At 26.9% G+C, this 19,165-nt stretch overlaps 1 protein-coding gene across 1 annotated transcript in view; it reads right to left on the bottom strand.

Moving 5' to 3' along the window:
• Positions 1–53: 53 nt before the first annotated feature.
• LOC100202524 (uncharacterized) overlaps positions 54–19,165 on the bottom strand; it is a 63,252-nt gene continuing 44,140 nt past the window's right edge. Inside the window, exons 17-20 of the mRNA XM_065796413.1 lie at positions 13,371–13,600; positions 12,436–12,515; positions 12,190–12,335; positions 54–445 (exon numbers count right to left, since the gene is read on the bottom strand). Coding sequence (XP_065652485.1) covers positions 215–445; positions 12,190–12,335; positions 12,436–12,515; positions 13,371–13,600 — 687 coding nt within the window. The 3' untranslated portion in view covers positions 54–214. The remainder of the gene's footprint in view (positions 446–12,189; positions 12,336–12,435; positions 12,516–13,370; positions 13,601–19,165) is intronic.

Here is a 19,165-nt window from a genome sequence, read left to right as displayed (position 1 = left end):
GCTCACTACAGTTGTTAGGTGGCTGCTATTGATGGTTGTAGTAATCAAAATTAAAAACTTTAGTTACTTTTATTTAAAAAAAAAAAACTTTTATAAATACAATTATAGATAAAATACAATTATAGATAAAATACGTAAACATGACAGTTATAGAATAAAATTAAACTGTGCATAAAAATAATCTCCTACGAAACGAATGTCTTTTAAGTTTTTTTCAAGGAAAGTTTGGGTCAAAGTTTGCATAATTGTTCACCATATCACAAAAAGCTTTATAATTAAAGTCAAGTTTCCCTCCAATAACAGATAGAAATTTTTCATACAAAGCATGAAATTCTTGCTCGCTAACAATGCTCCCTAGTTCTAGCTCACTAAGAACGCGGTGTAGTTGAGAGCGAGACACAGTTCCGTTGTGAAATCGATCATAATCTTCAAACAATGGAAAAAGCTGAAATACAATTTAAAGAAATAGAAAATCTTAGTAATTAGTCTTAATCAATAACTTATATTTGGACTTATATAAACAGCATTATTGACTTATTATATATAACTCAATAAATCTGTCATATTGGAATAAGGAAAAACACAACTGCCGATGCGGGTTTAGTAGAGATTGAATCTATTTTTTAGCAAAGCAATTCGTTCATTTCATTATTTTCTTTCTTTCTTTCAATTCAACACATACATGCATACATACATACATACATACATACATATTTTCATACATACATACATACAAACATACATACATCTTAATCTAATTAATCTTACAAAAGTTACCGTTTATATTTGATTTTTATATTGTTTTGGATCGTTTTGTGCTGTGAATCCTTTGAGAAATTTTATGCTTAACTGTCCATTACTTGGTTAAGTCCATTTTTTATTTAACGGGCTCCTAATATTATCAAAAAAATATCTTTTTTTTAAGAAATCAAACTGGTACTCAAATTAGACAAAATTTCATAAAAACTCTATAAGAGTTTTATAAAAAATAATAACTATTTTATATAAACATTATTTTGTTAAAATTTATTGTATAAATTTAATATAAATATTATTTTGTAAAACTTTATTGTATAAATTTTATATAAACATTATTTTGTTAAACTTTATTGTATAAGTTTTATATAAACATTATTTTGTTAAACTTTATTGTAAATAAATTTTGTTGTAATAAACTTTATTGTTGTAATAAACTTTATTGTTGTAATGTATTGTTGTAAACTGTATTGTTGTAATAAACTTTATTGTAAATAAAGTTTAACAAAATAATGTTTATATAAAATTTATACAATATATAAATTTTATATAAATATTATTTTGTTAAACTTTATTGTAAAAATTTTATATAAACATTATTTTGTTAAACTTTATTGTAAAAATTTTATATAAACATTATTTTGTTAAACTTTATTGTATAAATTTTATATAAACATTATTTTGTTAAACTTTATTGTATAAAAGCTAAAGTTTTTGTACCAAAAATAAATAAAAAATTTTATAAGTTTTTTAATAATATGTTTTTTATATTACTTTTTTTCAAAAACGATAAAAATTTTTAAAGTTTTTTTAAAATTTCGCTTCATTTAAATACCAGGTTTGGAGAACTTTTTTTTATAATATTAGAGACCACTTAAATAAAAAACGGACTTAAGCATGTACTTAATATTGGTAAATTCAGCTTAAATTGGGTTTGAATTTTATCACAAAGGATAACCACAGCAAATAAAAAATACTGAACTGTTTGTGGTTAGTTAAGTTTGTAGAAGGGTTAGTAGTTTTTTAATAAAAATTTATTTTCGTGTATTTTCAATACTATTTTCATCAATGATCTCCCCTGGCATGCTAGTAATCAAAGTCTTTGCAAAATGTATAATGCCAAAACTTTTAGCATTGTTAGTACCCCTAAAGATAGAGCCCAATTTACATCTCCATATCTAATGACCTCAAATTTAAAGCCCAATCTTTTATTGTGGTCTTCAATGCTGAGTAAATTCTTGGTGCACCAAAAATATAAAATAGTCAATATAATGACGTCATCTTCTGGTATTCAACTGTATTGTCCGATGTAACTTCTTTAACAACCTCATTGTTACATAGTGGAATACTTCACTTGATAAAGTTGCACACGCCAGATCTGTCAACTGTTTTAAGGTCTCCCTGAACAGTCATATTCACTACAGCGCATCATCTACCATGACCGCCTCAGCACACAGTAGGACACAGGGTGGCCAAAAATTAAAAAAACATTGGCTTCAATATGGATGAAACAGACACATTGAAAGCTTACACTGTAGATAAGAAAATCTCAAAATATTAATCTTGTGTGATTTGTAGTTTCAAAGATATTGGTATTCAAAGTTAGATTTTTAAATGAAAAAATTGGTTTTGCCTCATGAAGGTGTTTTTTATTGATATGTTCTGCTGGGTTGATATAATGAAAAGTGGGCTAGTATGTATTGTTTGAAAGCTAATCAAAGCTTTACTTTTAAATGACAATAAAAATAATTTTAGTAAATCTTACAAAATTTTTAAAATTAGCCATTTCATAAAAAAAAATTGTTCCAAAAACATTAAAAAGTCAACTTTGATGAAGTTGGAAAAAAAAAACTGTTTAAAACACCTCATTTTGCAAAAAAATTAAAGTTCAATATGTCCTTAATTAACCGCAAAATATATTGGCTGTCTCAAAAAAAACTCCACAGATTTAAAAATGTCATGCTTTACTGAAAATGCAATTTGAGAAATTTTTAATGCATTATATAAACGATCATTAGTTTGGAAACTAGGTACTAGGTTGTAAATTAATATTATATATAAATCTACCATGTGAAAGATTGTCTTTGTACCAAATTTCAGATCTCATTTTGTTCATTAAATATTGCAATTAAATGACAAAAAAGCATGTTGCTAAAAATGCTAAGTCAACATAAATAAGAAAATTGAAACCTAAATATTTTGAGAATGGTGAGGAGATTGAGGTTCAAACTATTAGATTTTCTTAGCTTTCATAAACCCTATAACATATATAAAAAATAGCAAAATCCAGAACATGGGGTGGAATTTTTTTGTTTTTTCTGTTGATTTGACATGGAGTGGAGTGACTCGTAAATTTGTATGAAATTTAGACATAAATACTTTCTTATGTGTATTTTTCAAAAATAATATTAGCTTTGTGCAATTATGGAGAAAATAATTTAGGACACTATTTTGTATAGAACCGTCCAAACCTGGAGTGGTCAAACAACCTAGACCTGATGATGTGTTCAACTAAACATTCCTATTCTGTGAGAACTTATGTGTTAACTATCTATTTGATATAGTGGTTTAATAAAATTTATCATTGTTTTGCTCTGTGTTAACATAGTAATTTTAATAAATTAACTAATTATTTTATAAAAATTTTGTTTACCATCCAACCTATGTGTATAGAATAATATTTCAAAAATTTACGTGATTCACGTAATTTTTTACGTGAATCACGTAAATTTTTAAAATATTTTACCAGGTTCTCGTGAGGAAAATAAAGTTAAAAAAAATATTTTTGGGGCTATCTTAAATTCAATCTTAGTTTTGAAGCTGTGACCATGTAAATTGAAGCTGTGACCATTTGAAGCTGTGACCATGTTTTGAAGCTGTGACCATGTAAAAATTAAAAACCCACTCAAGGGAAGGGAATTGTTTAAATTGTTAATATTTAGTTTAAACAATTTTAAAAAATTTAATAAAAAAGCATAGTTGCTTTTGTATATTTGTATATTCATTCCAACGAAGGATTTTCTTGGAACTTATCACAAACATTAAAACTGATTTTTACAGACTGAATATGTAAAACCTAAACAAAGGTTGTATTGTAACAAGGTTGAGAATAGGGCATTATAGTAATTAGAAAAATATATTATTTATAAAAAAAAAAATAATGATAAATCAAAAAAAAACTAAAAGAAGTTAAAAAAGCATCCATATTTATAATGCCTCCCTGTGACTTAGACAGGGTTTATAAAAGAAAAAATGATTTAAAAAAAGTTGTTTTGACAAGAAATCCAAAACATAACGAATTCTCAACTCACTGTCTGCCATAAAACCACAGCAAAATACAGATAACCTATAAATTGTATCAAAGAATTTACCAACATTTTGTAAATCAGATAATAATTACGATAGCAGAGCTGAATTCAATTTTCAACTTCATGAAAACTTTAGAGTTGCAGATTTTTCATCCAAGGTAAAAAATTTACTGTAGTACTATTTTTTCCATTTTTGTTATTATGTTAAATTTTTTTCAAAAAAGATTTTTTACTTTGAAGAAAATTTGTTTTTGATTTTAAAAATAACATTGATTAAAAAAATATTTAAAAACTATTATTTAATCTCAGAGTCTAACAACTCACTCTCTAACAATCGGATTTTGATCCTTTATGTTCTACAGCTGACTTGCTAAGTGTTATTACAGAAAGGTTCTATCATACATAAGATGGAAGTGATAAGGCATGGGCAATTTTTCTTGACATATCAAAGGCTTTTGATAGAATCTGATATGCTGGTCTTCTCCATAAGCTTGGTTCTTATGGTCCATTTGGAAAAGTTTTTGAGATTATTAAATCATTCCTTTCGCAGTATTAAAGTTGTCCTGGCCAAATACTCTCCTTCATTTTCAGCAACTTCTGGGGTGCCACAAGGTTCTAATATTGGTCTTGTATTGTTTCTCATCTATACTAATGATTTTTCTGACAATCTTACATCTAAACTGGCCAGCAGACACAGACGTCTGTGGGACATCTATACAACATCTTGTGGATGTTACATGTCTGTAGAACGCCCTTAAGACGTCCAACAGACATCCTGTGCCTGCTGGATGGCTCTATTTGCTGATAACACAACACTTTAGTCTTGATAAAAAGTCATCACTTTTTGATTGGTTAGAAAAGACAGTTGACTAAGAATCTAATCTTTTTTTTGTGAAAGCTTGAAAAATTGGGAATTTTAACTCCAACAAAACTCAGTCATTTACTGCAAATAATTTTTGAAATACTGTTGATATTGATGAATGACAACACTTTCCCTGAGTTCTTTACTTTATGTCTTTTTGGTTTATTGACCTCTTATAGAAACCATATATACAACCAATTGCATGTATATATGGTTTATAATAACAGTTAATAATACATATATGATTTTGTAACAACTAATAGTAGAATGCTAAGATTGTCTCTCTTTACCATCATTATTTTTTTACTACCAATTCCATTCTCTTCCTCAACAAATCTCTTATTTTTCCCTCAATAGAATACTCTCATATTTAAAATCATTCTTCTAATGATGTACTTTTTTTTATAGATAAGAATCAAAAACATACTGTAAATGTAGCTGGACCTACTCTATTTTCTAAGCTTGAGCCACTGTCTTATTTTTACATCACACTTCATATCTTACACTTTACTACAAAATTATGGTCGTTTCTCAAATTAGCTGCCATCTATAGTTGCAACAACTAAAACTCATTCTCACTTGACTCATTATTCAGCTAATTTGCATCTTTTTACTGTATCTGTTCCTTCATGCTCTAGAAACTTTTATTTGTCTAGTTTTTTTCCTTGCACACCAACACTTTGAAACTCTCTTCTATCTTAATATTTTCCTGACTAATACAAGTAATAAGGAAAAACAAGTAATAGTTTGATTAATATCTTATCCATTTTATTTCAAGAAACCAGACTAAAGTTGAAATCCTGCATTGCAGACTTCGAAAAAAGCTGGGGTTGGGATTGAATTTATCACCTAGACGCAAGTCAAAATGTGGTTGCAAAAGAATAACAAGCAGAAAAGAATATATTTCTGATACGAGAGTGTAAAAAGAATAGAAAAGCAATAAGTAAACTGCTGCAAGTTATTATGGGGAAGTACTGGGGTTTTCAAAAAACCGCATTTATTAAAAACCGTGGTTTCGGTTTTAATTTAAAAAAAAAGCCATGGTTTTCGGTTTTTCTTGTTAAGTAATAAAACTTATGTAAGTTTATTTTGCTTTAATTATTAAAAAAGTTTTTAAAACAAAGTGTTCTAACATTATGTTTATATTTTGAAATAAAACTTATAATGAATTATTTTTATTGTAAAAAAATTTAAAGAAAACAAAAGATTTTAACGATTCATCAGATAATCGTGATCTAATTTTTGTGCAGAAACTAGTGCAGCTCAAAAAAAAATACATTCAACATCTGTTGATATAGCTTCATAGAGAAAATCGAATTGTAAATTTATTCAAGATTTTCTCTTCTTTTACCCATATTTCAGTACAACAAAAACTCTTGCTTTAGCCATTTGAATAGATCAGTAGATTTAGGCAAGTGTGTGATGCTATCTTTATTGAAAAGTGCATTTAATTGATCCTTTAGAGAAACAGGTAAACTTTCCAATGTTGTACTTGGTGCTCCAGCTATTTGTGGTTCCTCATCATTAGAAGTAAATCCAAAAAGTTTAAATGCAAGTTTTCCAGCAAAATTTAAAATATTTTTTAATGGAATAACTAAAGGATCTTTTAGGCAACTTAACAGCGGTTCCGTTAATTATTTCATCAACGCGCTTTTTAAATTTGAATTCAATAAAGATCCGATTAATGCATGAATTCAAGAACAGTATCTGCTGTCAATAACATTGCTACTTTATTGCTAAGGAATTCCACTGCTAGTTTTGATGGCTTTAAAGCGACATGTAATGAAGCTAATAACTCAAAATCTAGCTTGTTAATTACATCAAGAGCATTTAATTCAGTAAATGTCTGAATAAACATTTCTTAGTTTTTAACAAAAGCGCAGTCATTAAAAAAAAATGAATTCCAATGATGACAACATCCAGATACAGTTTGATTTCTTTACCAAATTCCTCAGTAACTTTTTTCTTAAAAATTTGATTAAGAACTAATGAGATTTTTATGAGTTTCACAACTTGTTGTGCATTCATCAAAATTTCAGGGTAGTCAACATTAATCTCATTGTTTACTGGTTCAAAACTAAAATTATCATCGTAAATTCCATGTTCAACCTCTTCAGAATCACTGCCCATTTCCTTGGTACATTTGTGTCTTTATTTTTCTTGTATGTGTCGCATGCACCAAAGTGAATTGGATGACTAAAGCAAAATTGATAAACAATGTCTGTTAATTGCATGAGCTTCTTGGTGATTGCTGCACCATCTTAAGTAGAACCTATTACACCTCTTTTCATACAGACACCAAGTGAATTCAAATAATCCTTAATTTTTAGTATTAAACTTTCAGCTGGACAGGAACCATAAATCTTAATGAGGTCAGCTTTATAGGTTGACACCATTTTATTATTAATCAAAATAACACCTGTTGCTAGATCAGCTACAACTTCTTTAAGGCTCATTTTTTGTAAATAACTGTCCATGGTTTTAATATATTTTTTTTCCAGTGGTGGATTTAAGCTGCTGCTTGATTCTCCAGTCGAAGGACTATTGATAGTAATTCCATGACGCAAAATATGATTCCGCAAAGTAGTTGTGGATCCATCGGAGCATGTTACAACAGAACTGCATCTATTACCAATGTCTTCAACATCTCTTGAATTTAGAATTTTACACCGGACAGCAAATTTCCAAACTGATGAAATGATTTACCTGGAAGATAAATATATTTTCGAAAAAAAATAATTAATAGAAACATTGTGAATTATTTTTATTACATACCTATACGTTTTTATTTTGTTGAACAAAAATATAATCTAAAAATTTCATTCTGTTTTTTTAAGGAATAAAATCTTTAATATAAAGAATAGGCCATCCTATTTGAGTATTTAGATGAATTTATATTCGAATATATTTGCGTGTTTTATTCGATATTCAAACATTTTTTTTGGAATATTTGAATAATTTTGAAAATGAAAAGACATGCTAAGCTTTCCAACAAAATAAAATCTAAATAATAATATAAAAATTAAATTACTTACAAATTTGATTTTTTATAACTTTCTATAATAAATAAATATTCAAAAGACATACAAAAAAACCGCAAAAACCATCTTTGAAAACCGATGGTTTTCATTTATATCGGTTTTGACAAAAAAAAAAGAGGTTTTCGGTTATCAGTTAAAACCGATTGGAAACCCTAGAGAAGCACAGTGTTTCTATGAGTGACAGAACACTTGGAAGAAGATTATTTGACATTGGGTTTAAAGCTTGTCAAAAGCTTTAAAGCTTTAAAGGTTTAAAGTTGGGGAAGAAATGAGCAAAGGCTGTATTGTTCAGCGTGTCAAGCACTCAACGCAGGTTATGATATGGAGTGCAACAAGCATTTTTAGCACTGGTAAGTTGTATATTGTAGAGGGTAAAATGAGCTAGGACCAGTACAAGACTGTGTTGGAGAAACATATCTTTCCACAGCTGGAGGAGTGGGCTGCAAAGAAGGATTGCAGGGCGTTAGAGACCTAATTTTTATACATGATGGAGCACCTTGCCATAAGGGGTGTATAAAAACATTCACAATGTTTTTATTTTTATTAAAAAAGTAAAAAAGGTTCCATTCTACAAAGTTGCGTTTTTATGGTTTTTTAAAAAACAATAAAATTTAAAAAGTTTCCTCAATTAAATTTAATGGTTTTTACATAATGTCTAATTGATTTTGTTGCTTTAATAGATAAAGAACTATTTTATCACAAATGCTAAATTTATATGTCAAACTATAGGAATATATGTATAGAAGAGACATTAAAATGGTATAACTTTTCAACTTAAGAAATTTCGCTACCAGTTGATGTATTTTGCTACCAATTGATGAATTTTGCTAACAATTGATCTCAACTTTAATAACTTTGACTTTACTCTGGAACTTTTTTTATGATTTAAATTTCTATTAGAACAAAATCAAGTTTTTTATCAATCTATGTCAAAAAATACTCTTTTTTTTTTTGAAGACTTGATATGAAGTTAATTGAAAAAAATAATCTTCAAAAAAACAGGAAATTTAAAATTCTCTCAAAAATCTAATTACTTATTTCCGTCAAAAACTTAAAAGACTAAAATTGGTTCTAAAGTTATTCCTGAAATACTAAATGGGGAAACTTCACCGTCTATTTATATTAAATAGAGATGCACTTTGATTGGATAGTTAAGATTATTTTTTCCTATTGTTTTGGTAATCAATTTCTAAGGTCATGTTATTCTCATAATCAATTAAAATTAACTAAATTGATTAATTAACAACAATGCCTCAGAATTATATAAGAAAATCCATCACCAAATATGGTAAAAAGCATGTGAAATTTGCAATAGTTAAAGCTGTAAAACTGAGATGCAAGCATACGTACGTTAACAATTCTTAGCTATGTGATTGAATCCTTACTGGTTCAGATGCTTCAAGTTCTACTTGACTAATAATATAAGTTCTAGGCTTATTGTTCCCTAAAATTCAATCTATGGAGTTCAACTATTTAAAAGAAACAAACGAAACTACCTTATTCATGAATGAAAAGCCAATGAACGAGTGGTATATTGGTTTAAAGCAATGTTGGTTACACAAATAAAGTCAACACAAAGTACTAAGCATATCAGCAGCAACAGCAGCTTCATACACTAACCAAGTGATTAATGAACTTTTTGTGACGCTTCAAACAACTTATAAAAACACAGACACATTGAACAAGCCACAAAATAATTCCAACTGTGACAAAATTGAATTAAATTGTAATCAAGGTTCAAAAACAGTCTTAATTAGAAGAAGAGCAAGGCGACTACTTATTATTGGTGGCAGTAATGAAAAAGCTAATTATACTGTCAATAACTACTAAAATGCCAACAGTGATTATTTGCCGCCTTTTGTTGTCTATAAAGCAAAATATTTTTGGGTTCAATGGGGTATTGGTAAACCTCCTGGTATGTAGCAGGAGGTTCACTAATACCCCAACTATACTTTCCTCTTTCTGATGGAGGAGGATCCATGTAAAATCTAATGTCAAATGGATTAAATCGGCGTTTATTCCTTTTAAAAATGCAAATTGTCAAAGCCAAGTGGTTTTAGCAGCTAATTTAACTCTTAATAATGATAATTGTATACACTGTGACAATTGATGAAATAAATTGTAGTCACAATAACAGTTGTTCACTTTTTTATGTATATAATTTTTACTTAGTGTTATTTAATAAATAAGTTTTGCAACAGTCTGATTTATTAAGATAAATTAGACTGTTGCAAACATATTTTTAAATTGATTAATTGTTATTGATTCTATAATATATAGTGGTAAATCATTACAAGCTTCTACAACTCTACATGAAAAGAAATTATATCTAGCATTACTTTTACAGTATGCCATTGTTAACTTTGAAAGTTGTAATGTTTTTATTGAGCTTTATATATTGAGTCATTTATCCAATTAATCTCATCATAGCCTTTCTGTATTTTATAATAAAAAATTAAATCTCCTTGTAAATACTTCTAGTGTTGTTAATTACATTAACTGTAATCTTCTTTTAAATGACATTTTTTTTAAAGCCTAGCTTTAAGGTACTAGTTTTGCAGCTTTTCTTGTTTCTAAGGCAGCGATTCAACTATGTTGACAGAATGACATCAACTTAATAATTTTACCATCCCATTCTTCAAAATTTTTCTAAGAACTGAATTTAAGCATTTACTGTCATGTTAAAAATATTTGGTGAGCAATTATTCAAAAACACTATAAAGAAACTGGTTTAAGAACCGTTGATAATCCGACATTTCCTTTCCTGTTTGCAAAATTACATTCATCAGAGCAGGCTTTCAAAAGATTACATGCAGTTAGTGGTTTTGAAATTACAGGTCTCTATCCATTAAATAAAAATAGTCAATAGAAGCTTTTACTAACACTTTTTATAATTATTCTGGTTCATCAACCCTTTAACTATATAAAGAAGGTCACTGCCCTTATAACTGACCACCTTTAGAAGGTGGTTTAGAGGGTGCCTCCTAACACTGTCTGGGTTATATTTTTCTTTTTTCCTGCCTCTAACAAAAGAAGACTTATCCATTATTTCAAATTAGGACTTATCTGAGAAACACACCTGAAAAAAATATATATGAAAACTCATATAAATATCTTTATCAGTGATGCTGTTACAATAAACAATCAAATAAGTATTTACTTACAACTTTCCAATCTTCAGCAGACTTATCTAAGTGTAGTTTAACCCAAGCAAGACGTTTTGATTTGATTGTTGGAGTAGGTTGAGATTTCTTTGCAGGTCCGCAGCATTGAAACCCCAATTTTGATATTCGACGCATTGTAGTTCTGTACGAAATCTTGATACCAGGATTTTCTATGTTTTTAGTAATTGCTTTTATACTTTTTCTTCAGTTTTTAACACAAATGTTACAAATTGCCTGTTTATCTATAGGTGTAGTGATGTGTGGTCTCCCACATTTTTCGCTTCTGGCACAGGTATTTTTTTAACAAGTTCACCTTTGATTCTGCTTACTTTTATCACAGAAACTTTAACTGAATTTTTTTTTTAGAGAGATTTGAAATTTTTAATGAAGCAGTTATTTGTGAAATTATTTAACAATAATGTAAAAAAATAAGTCAGAGTCGTAAAAACACTGAACAATTGATAAAAAAAATTTTTATTGCACATGCATTATTATGCAAATAATAATTTTGAACGTTTTTGCATACTCTACCTTATTAATGCTAAAAAATTTTACAATTATTTATAAATGTTACAACTTCTTAAAAAAAATGTAGAAACTATTATTGATATTTAAATCTTTAAATATCAAACTTATTCATCTAAAAATCATATTTAATAACATTTAATTTTTGTGAAAAAACAAACTATAACTAATAATTTGGGAGCCCACTGTATGTGTGTCTATATATATATATATATATATATATATATATATATATATATATATATATATATATATATATATATATATATATATATATATATATATATAAATATATATATATATAAATATATATATATATATAACTTTTAATCATATTTGTTAAAAATATTTTGCTAAGTATATTTATATAAATATACTTAGCAATAATGCTAAGTATATTTATATAAATATACTTAGTAAATATATGTATATACATTATAAATATATATATATATATATATATATATATATATATATATATATATATATATATATATATATATGTAGAGAGAGAGAGAGAGAGATCTGCTAACCTGGATTCTGCGTATTCTGACACGATCAGCAAGTTGATGAACAACTGTCTCAATCATTTCTTCAGCATCAGAAGAAAGCTGAATAAGTGAATTTTTTGATTTAGGTTTGTATTGAATCGGAACCAGTGTTGGATTTACCTCGAGACCTTGTTTTTGTAAAAAATAAATCAAATGATAAAAAAAAAGAAATTTTAAGATTTATTAAAAATTTATATTTAATTTCAGTTAACACAAATTTTAATACACCTTTAGTAGTAAACACGCTGTCGACATCATCACAAAACCTATTGTAATCCACATAGTTAGAGTTTCCTTCTGACTTGTAGCTGAAAAGAATTTTTCGATAAAGATAACTCAATAAAAGCAATTTTGTTAAGTTTTATTTATGTTAGATTAGTTTATTCATATGAGGCATTGCGAACGAAAGGGACACACCAACCAAAATCAAGTTTTGAGTAAGCGCATGAAATTACACTTTTTCCTACCACGTGGTAGAAGAGTTTACACCCCCTCCCCCTCTGTGGTAGTTGGTGGTTTCTCTCGCTTGGTTGCTGTGCTTCTTTCGGACAAACGTTTTACTCGTTACAAAGTGTGTTTCTTCAGATTTTATCACGAGTAAATAACAAGAGATTTTCAGTCAGAAAGAGGCCCACTGACACGTTGATCTTGTGTTATATTGTAGATGACAGACCAAAGTAAAAAATGGTTAAAGAAAACAGATTTTCGAAAATTGGTTGGTGTGCCTCTTTTGTTCGCAAAGCCTCATATTATATGTAAAAACTTTCACAAATTTTTAATAAAACTTTGTTCAACAAGAAAAACCTTTAGAAACAAAGACATATTTTTTTAATCTTATAACTGTATATTGAGGATTGTCTCTAAACAATTGAATTAAAAATTTTGTTAAAAAGATAGGTGTTTAGAAATAATAACTTTTTCATTGGGTTAACAATATTTCTTTATGCTTTACAAAATAGCAAAATTTCTTTATGCTTCACGAAACAGCAAAATTTATAAATACTGTTATAATAATTAATAAAAAAATTTAACTTTAATACAGTGAGTATCTTTTTTTAAACCTTGGTAATCAATGAAGAAAAACGTTGTTTTTTTTGGTGATGCAAGTAAAAATTAAAAATATTTTTTATTTGAATTACTAGCAAGTAACAATATTCACATACAAATCCATAACTGTGTCAATGTCATATGCAGTTAATCTTAAAGATGAAATATTTAATGCTCTCGGAAAATTGATCTTAAGCATTTTCCCAGTTCGCAATTTATCAAAATCTTTCATAAACTCATGTATTCGTATTGATTCTCGAAAAACCTTTGATCGAATCTTGTTCATCACATTATAGATATTATCTTTTCTTTCATCATTATAGATGTCTTTTCTTTCTTCAACTATCTAAACCATGTTTAAAAATCGAATTAATAGTAAACAGAATAACATTTTTTTTGTATAACAATTCACAATAATGAAATAAAAAAATAAAAATACAGAATAAGTGTGAATAAAATACAATTTATATTTATAGAAGAAATTTCTAGTTATGGTATTTATGAAATAAACATACCATGACCCCCATTATATGAGTTATTGTAAGTTCATTATTCCACATGCTTTTAAGTCAATTTTTTTTTAAACTATACTAATTTTAATTAACACATTTGAACAGCTGATAAATAGCAGTTCGCTCAAAGACTACCAAAGCATTTAAAAATTTTTAAAGTTTATTATTTCATAAACTATTTTTTTTAATCATAACTTAAAAGGACAATATGTATAGTTTTTCTACCACTAAAAAAATATGGAAGTAAGGAATAAAAAAATATGGAAGTAAGGAATAAGTATTGAAATGTGTAAAATATGGAAGTAAGGAATAAGTATTGAAATGTGTAAAATATGGAAGTAAGGAATAAGTATTGAAATGTGTAAAATATGGAAGTAAGGAATAAGTATTGAAATGTGTAAAATATGGAAGTAAGGAATAAGTATTGAAATGTGTAAAATAGTCTTACCAAGACCCATATTTTATGATTTTGGACAACTAGTATAAATTAAATATGATAGTTGCCTTTTTCAATGTCCGAAGATATTTTGAACACTTCAAGCTTAAATTCAGACAACCCTTTTTTAAAAATGAATAGGTAAAAATAAAAGGTTTGTCATTTTTTGAAAAAATTTTTTGTTTCTTTGACAAAGACTTTTTGTCTTTTATGTTTAGATGACACCTGACCAAGTCCAAACCCTTAGCATGATATACATTTTAGTATGACATTAATGACATTTCATGCAAGACTAAGTAAACAAAGATACTTGGTTTAAGCTTTTCCAAGTAATGTTACTATCGAAGTCCTGCAATGACAAATGTTTGTTTGTCATTGCAGGACAAGTCAAGTATATTTTTAAAGATATTGCACAATGGGGCAGGTAATCAAAACCTCAAAAGAAAAAATTTAACTATATTCAAAACCATAAAAAAAACATATTCATAATACTATTTTAAAAACTATTTTGATTATATTAGTATACCCTACAAAAATCAATTGTTTCCATACAAAAATTAAAAAAAAAAAGAGTGTAAAATTTTTAATCTTTATGCATAGCTATAGTAAAAGTAACTTTTAAAGCACTAAGTGTATACAGATTTAGTTTATATATTTAAACTATTTATTAGTATGTTTTAATGAAACAAATATAAAGTTAAAAACAACACTTAACATTATTTAACAGTATATCTTACAATATAAAGTAAAGACCTGGATTTATAATACATTTATAAACTGGCTTTAAAAAAATTAGGTAAATTTTTAATATTAGATTATTTTATACAAAAAGTGTCACATAATTTTAGGAACCTATGAGATTCTAAATTAAGTGCTTGAACTAGTAAGTGCAATATGTATACAATCTATTTGAACTTTATAGGTTGCCCCTAATATCTATCCATCTACATTTAGATGCAAGTCTGGATTTGATGGTGCGCAGGACAATTGTGTTTACAACCAGGTAAGTTAAAGGTGAACAAAGTTAAACAAATGAAGAGTGCTTGTTAATTACTTGCATAGTACCATTAGACCTTAGTGGACTTAATTATAATAAAAACGTTTTAATGTTATTCATCTAGAGTTTTCAGACAATAGATTTTGAAAATAAAAAAAATTTGTTATTTTTTATTATTTATAGAGATGATAATTAATCTAAAGACTTTAAAACATGATATACCTCTGGTAATTCAAGAGTTCAAATCTAAGGAAAAAATTTTTCTTTTAAAGAAAGTGAACAATTTTATTTTTAAAGTTTATTCCACCAGATGAGCATTTGTGATGCTGAATAGCTATATTGCTTGTGTTCACTATGATATTTTTAACACTGTAAATTTAGAGGGATTTGTTATTCAATTCTAATTTGAAATTAAAAAATTTTAAATCTGTATTTTTTAAGTTTTATAAAGTTTGTTAAATTTTCAACATTAAAAATTATTCAACTTAAACTTAAAATAAAAGTAAATAAATATTAATACAAAAAATTGTTTCGACGTTTAAAGGGTTTTAGTAAAAAAAAAACGTAAGATTCAAATAATTTTGTCCACCATATGTCTAATATCCAACTCATTGTGCTGTGGCTGGATAGATAACTACGATTGAGCTACAGGTGCTCATGCTAAAAACAAGTAGACAATCAGAAGCGAGTGACTAACCTTTAATCTTGTGAGAAACAGTCATGATTATTCTGGATTTTACTTAAGAAAAAACCAAAAGAATCATAACCATTATATACCAACATATATAGGGCTTGCAGTTAGAACTTTTTTTCAAAAGTTCGAACCTGAACATGTTCAAACTATAACAGAAAAAAGTTCAAACTATTTCAAACTTTATTTCAGTTATGTTAAAACACACAAAAGTAATACAAAGTATGCATAAAAGTATTTATTTATTTATCACCATTAATTAGGACAAGTAAATAATATCAATAAGTACTCTTCATAGTTTGCTTTAAAAAAATTAGTGCATCTAAAGTTCCATCTTTTAAAGAACTTCTTATATTAGTAGCAAAAAGTCCAAGACTAGAAAAAGCTTTCTCAGCTTTTACGGATGTAGGAGGAATTATTTAAAGAACTTTGAACAGTAAATCTAAATACTTAGGCTTAGCTTAGCTAGCTTCAAAAACAGCCATTTCCTTTTAAACAAGGTTTGTTTCAATTTCCTGTTAGTCAAACTTCATTTCAGTGACTGATTGTTTAATAAAGAGTTTGAGTAGGAAATCGTATAGAATTCTATGAAAAAACCATGGTTTTCATGGTTTTCCCATGGAAATGAAAATCCCATGGAATCGCCATGGGTGAACCATGGTTTTTTTTCATAGCTCATGTTGCACCATGGGTTTTACAAATGCGCATTTAAAGTGCTGTCATATCTCGTAAAATTACAATCATTTGTAACTTGAGAAAATAATATTTTTTGCATTTTTCTGTTTTTCTGTATTTAATATGATTATAAATTATATGTTTTTTATAAATGCATCACATTTAATATGAATCAAAATAAACATAGAGACATAAACAACTAGACATACTTGCAATAGCTAGAATATGATAAATGTATGCATTTTATAATGTATCATAATATGTTATCATCAGAGATGTTGGTCTCGAGACTTAAATATTGGTCTCAAGACTCATTTAACTGTCTTGGTCTTGAAGCTTGGAGTCTTGGTCTTGAAGCTTAGAGTCTTGATCTTAGTCTTGGTATTGAATCAAAATGTCTTGACCTTTACTATTTTTAGGTCTCTGGATATTATCATATTATGATGCATTATAAAATGCATATATTTATTTATTTATTATTTTTATATTTAATTATATATTATTTATGCGTATAAATATTCTAGCTATTCCCAATGGCTCTGCATAATTTTTTTGACTTTGCATAATTTTCAATAGAATAGCAGGTATGCCAAGTAATCAATTTGATTTATAATGTTTATTTGGTTTACTACAAACACTTTAGTTTTAATGTACATTAGATAAGCAGTGAGTTAGATAAGATTAGATAAGAAGTGTATCGGATAAGATTAGATAAGAAGTGTATCGGATAAGATTAGATAAGAAGTGTATCAGATAAGATTAGATAAGAAGTGTATCAGATAAGTTTAGATAAGCGGTGTATCGGATAAGATTAGATAAGCAGTGTATCGGATAAGATTAGATAAGCAGTTCATCGGATAAGATTAGTTAACTAATGTACAAAAGATAACTAGTACTACCTTTTATAAATTTTTTTCTAATGGATTTAGTATGCATAAAAATGTTTGAAGTTATAACACTTTATTTTATGGTATATATTTATTAAATATTAAAACACTTTATTTTATAATAATAATTTATTCAATTTTAGTTCTATTAAGTTGTTTTTGTCTTTTTGTTGAAGCGACCATTCAAGTTGGGATTTAGTAAGCAACCAGATCTAGTAAGGATATTTACTATATTTTTCCTTTACTATTAAATAGCAGAATTATTAGAATATGTAAATAATGTAATAGTTTGTGTATAAGTCCTTTTACTTTTACTTTACTATTTTATTTAAATTACATTATAAGCCAGGTTTGACTGGTGATATAAGTAATGCTGTTCATCATCTATATCATTTATAACATTGTCAGTTTTTATATGCATTTAATATTTTTTTAATAGTTTTAAAGCTGTCTAAATAAAAGGGTGAATTGAGTTCGAATTAACAAAAAAAGATATAAGCATAATCTTTGGGATTCAACTTGTAATAATGTTCCAAGAACAACTTAGTTGGAGAAGGAAAACTATAGTATATGAAGGAAAACTATAGTATAAAACTATAGTAATGTTTTAAAAATATCAGAAAGGGAAGCTAATTTATGCTCAAAATTTTAATTCACAGTTAAATATAAGCATGTAAAAGCAATGTTTATGAATAATACACTATTATTTATTATAATACAATTATTTTTATTTGTTTATATTTAACTAATGTGAAGTGCTTGTCTTAAGCAAAAGTAAATTAGTTTATGCACACACTTTTATATTTATTATGCTTTTACATTACTATATTTAATAAATTACATCAGATAGATTGAACAAAGAAGAAGTAAGCTTTTTTTAAACTACAGTTTATATGTTATAATATATTAGTTGCTGCCTTGTTCTATATAAATGTTACCAACATAAAGGTAACATTTATATATGTGCATAAATCTTTTTATTTTAACTTTATCATTTTATTTAAATCACTAAATTATCGGCAGGCATGTTTGACTGGCAATATAAATGATGCTGTACATCATGCAGATAGCTCAGACAAAAAAGAAAATTTTTTTTTAAATTACAATTTATAAGTAATACTATATTTGTTGCTGCCTCGTTCTATATAAATGTTACTAACATGCAGGTAACATTTATATACATAAATCTTTTTATTTTAACTTTCATTTTATTTAAATTACTACATTAGAAGAAGGAAGGTTTGACTGGCAATATAAATGATGTTGTACACCATGCAAATATCTCAAGCATAAAAGTGGTAATAATCTTATAATTATTTATAAATAATGATATATTTCATTGGTACTTTTTTCTATATAAATATTACCCAAGATTTGACAACATTTATATAGAACATTCAAAAAGTTATGTGTTGATGCATAATTATATAGTAAGTTATAATAGATAATAAATTATAGTTATAAAGTATAAATAAATTAGTAAATAAAGAAAATTAATTAGTATTTATATATTAATTATATGATGTATTGTCTAGATTGGTGAAATGGACAATGATACTAACTGCAGTAAAAACAATAATGAATATCAAAATGTGAATGGTAATTTGTTTGACGATTACCTGGTTCTGCAATTACAGTTGACAGTGTAATCGCACTTATAAATGTTCTTGATGTTTTTTTTGGATTAAATATGTTGTATTGATGATTATCTTT

Source organism: Hydra vulgaris, chromosome 04, assembly GCF_038396675.1.
Source record: "Hydra vulgaris chromosome 04, alternate assembly HydraT2T_AEP".
NCBI lineage: Eukaryota > Metazoa > Cnidaria > Hydrozoa > Anthoathecata > Hydridae > Hydra > Hydra vulgaris.
This window is presented reverse-complemented; position numbering and strand designations above follow the sequence as displayed.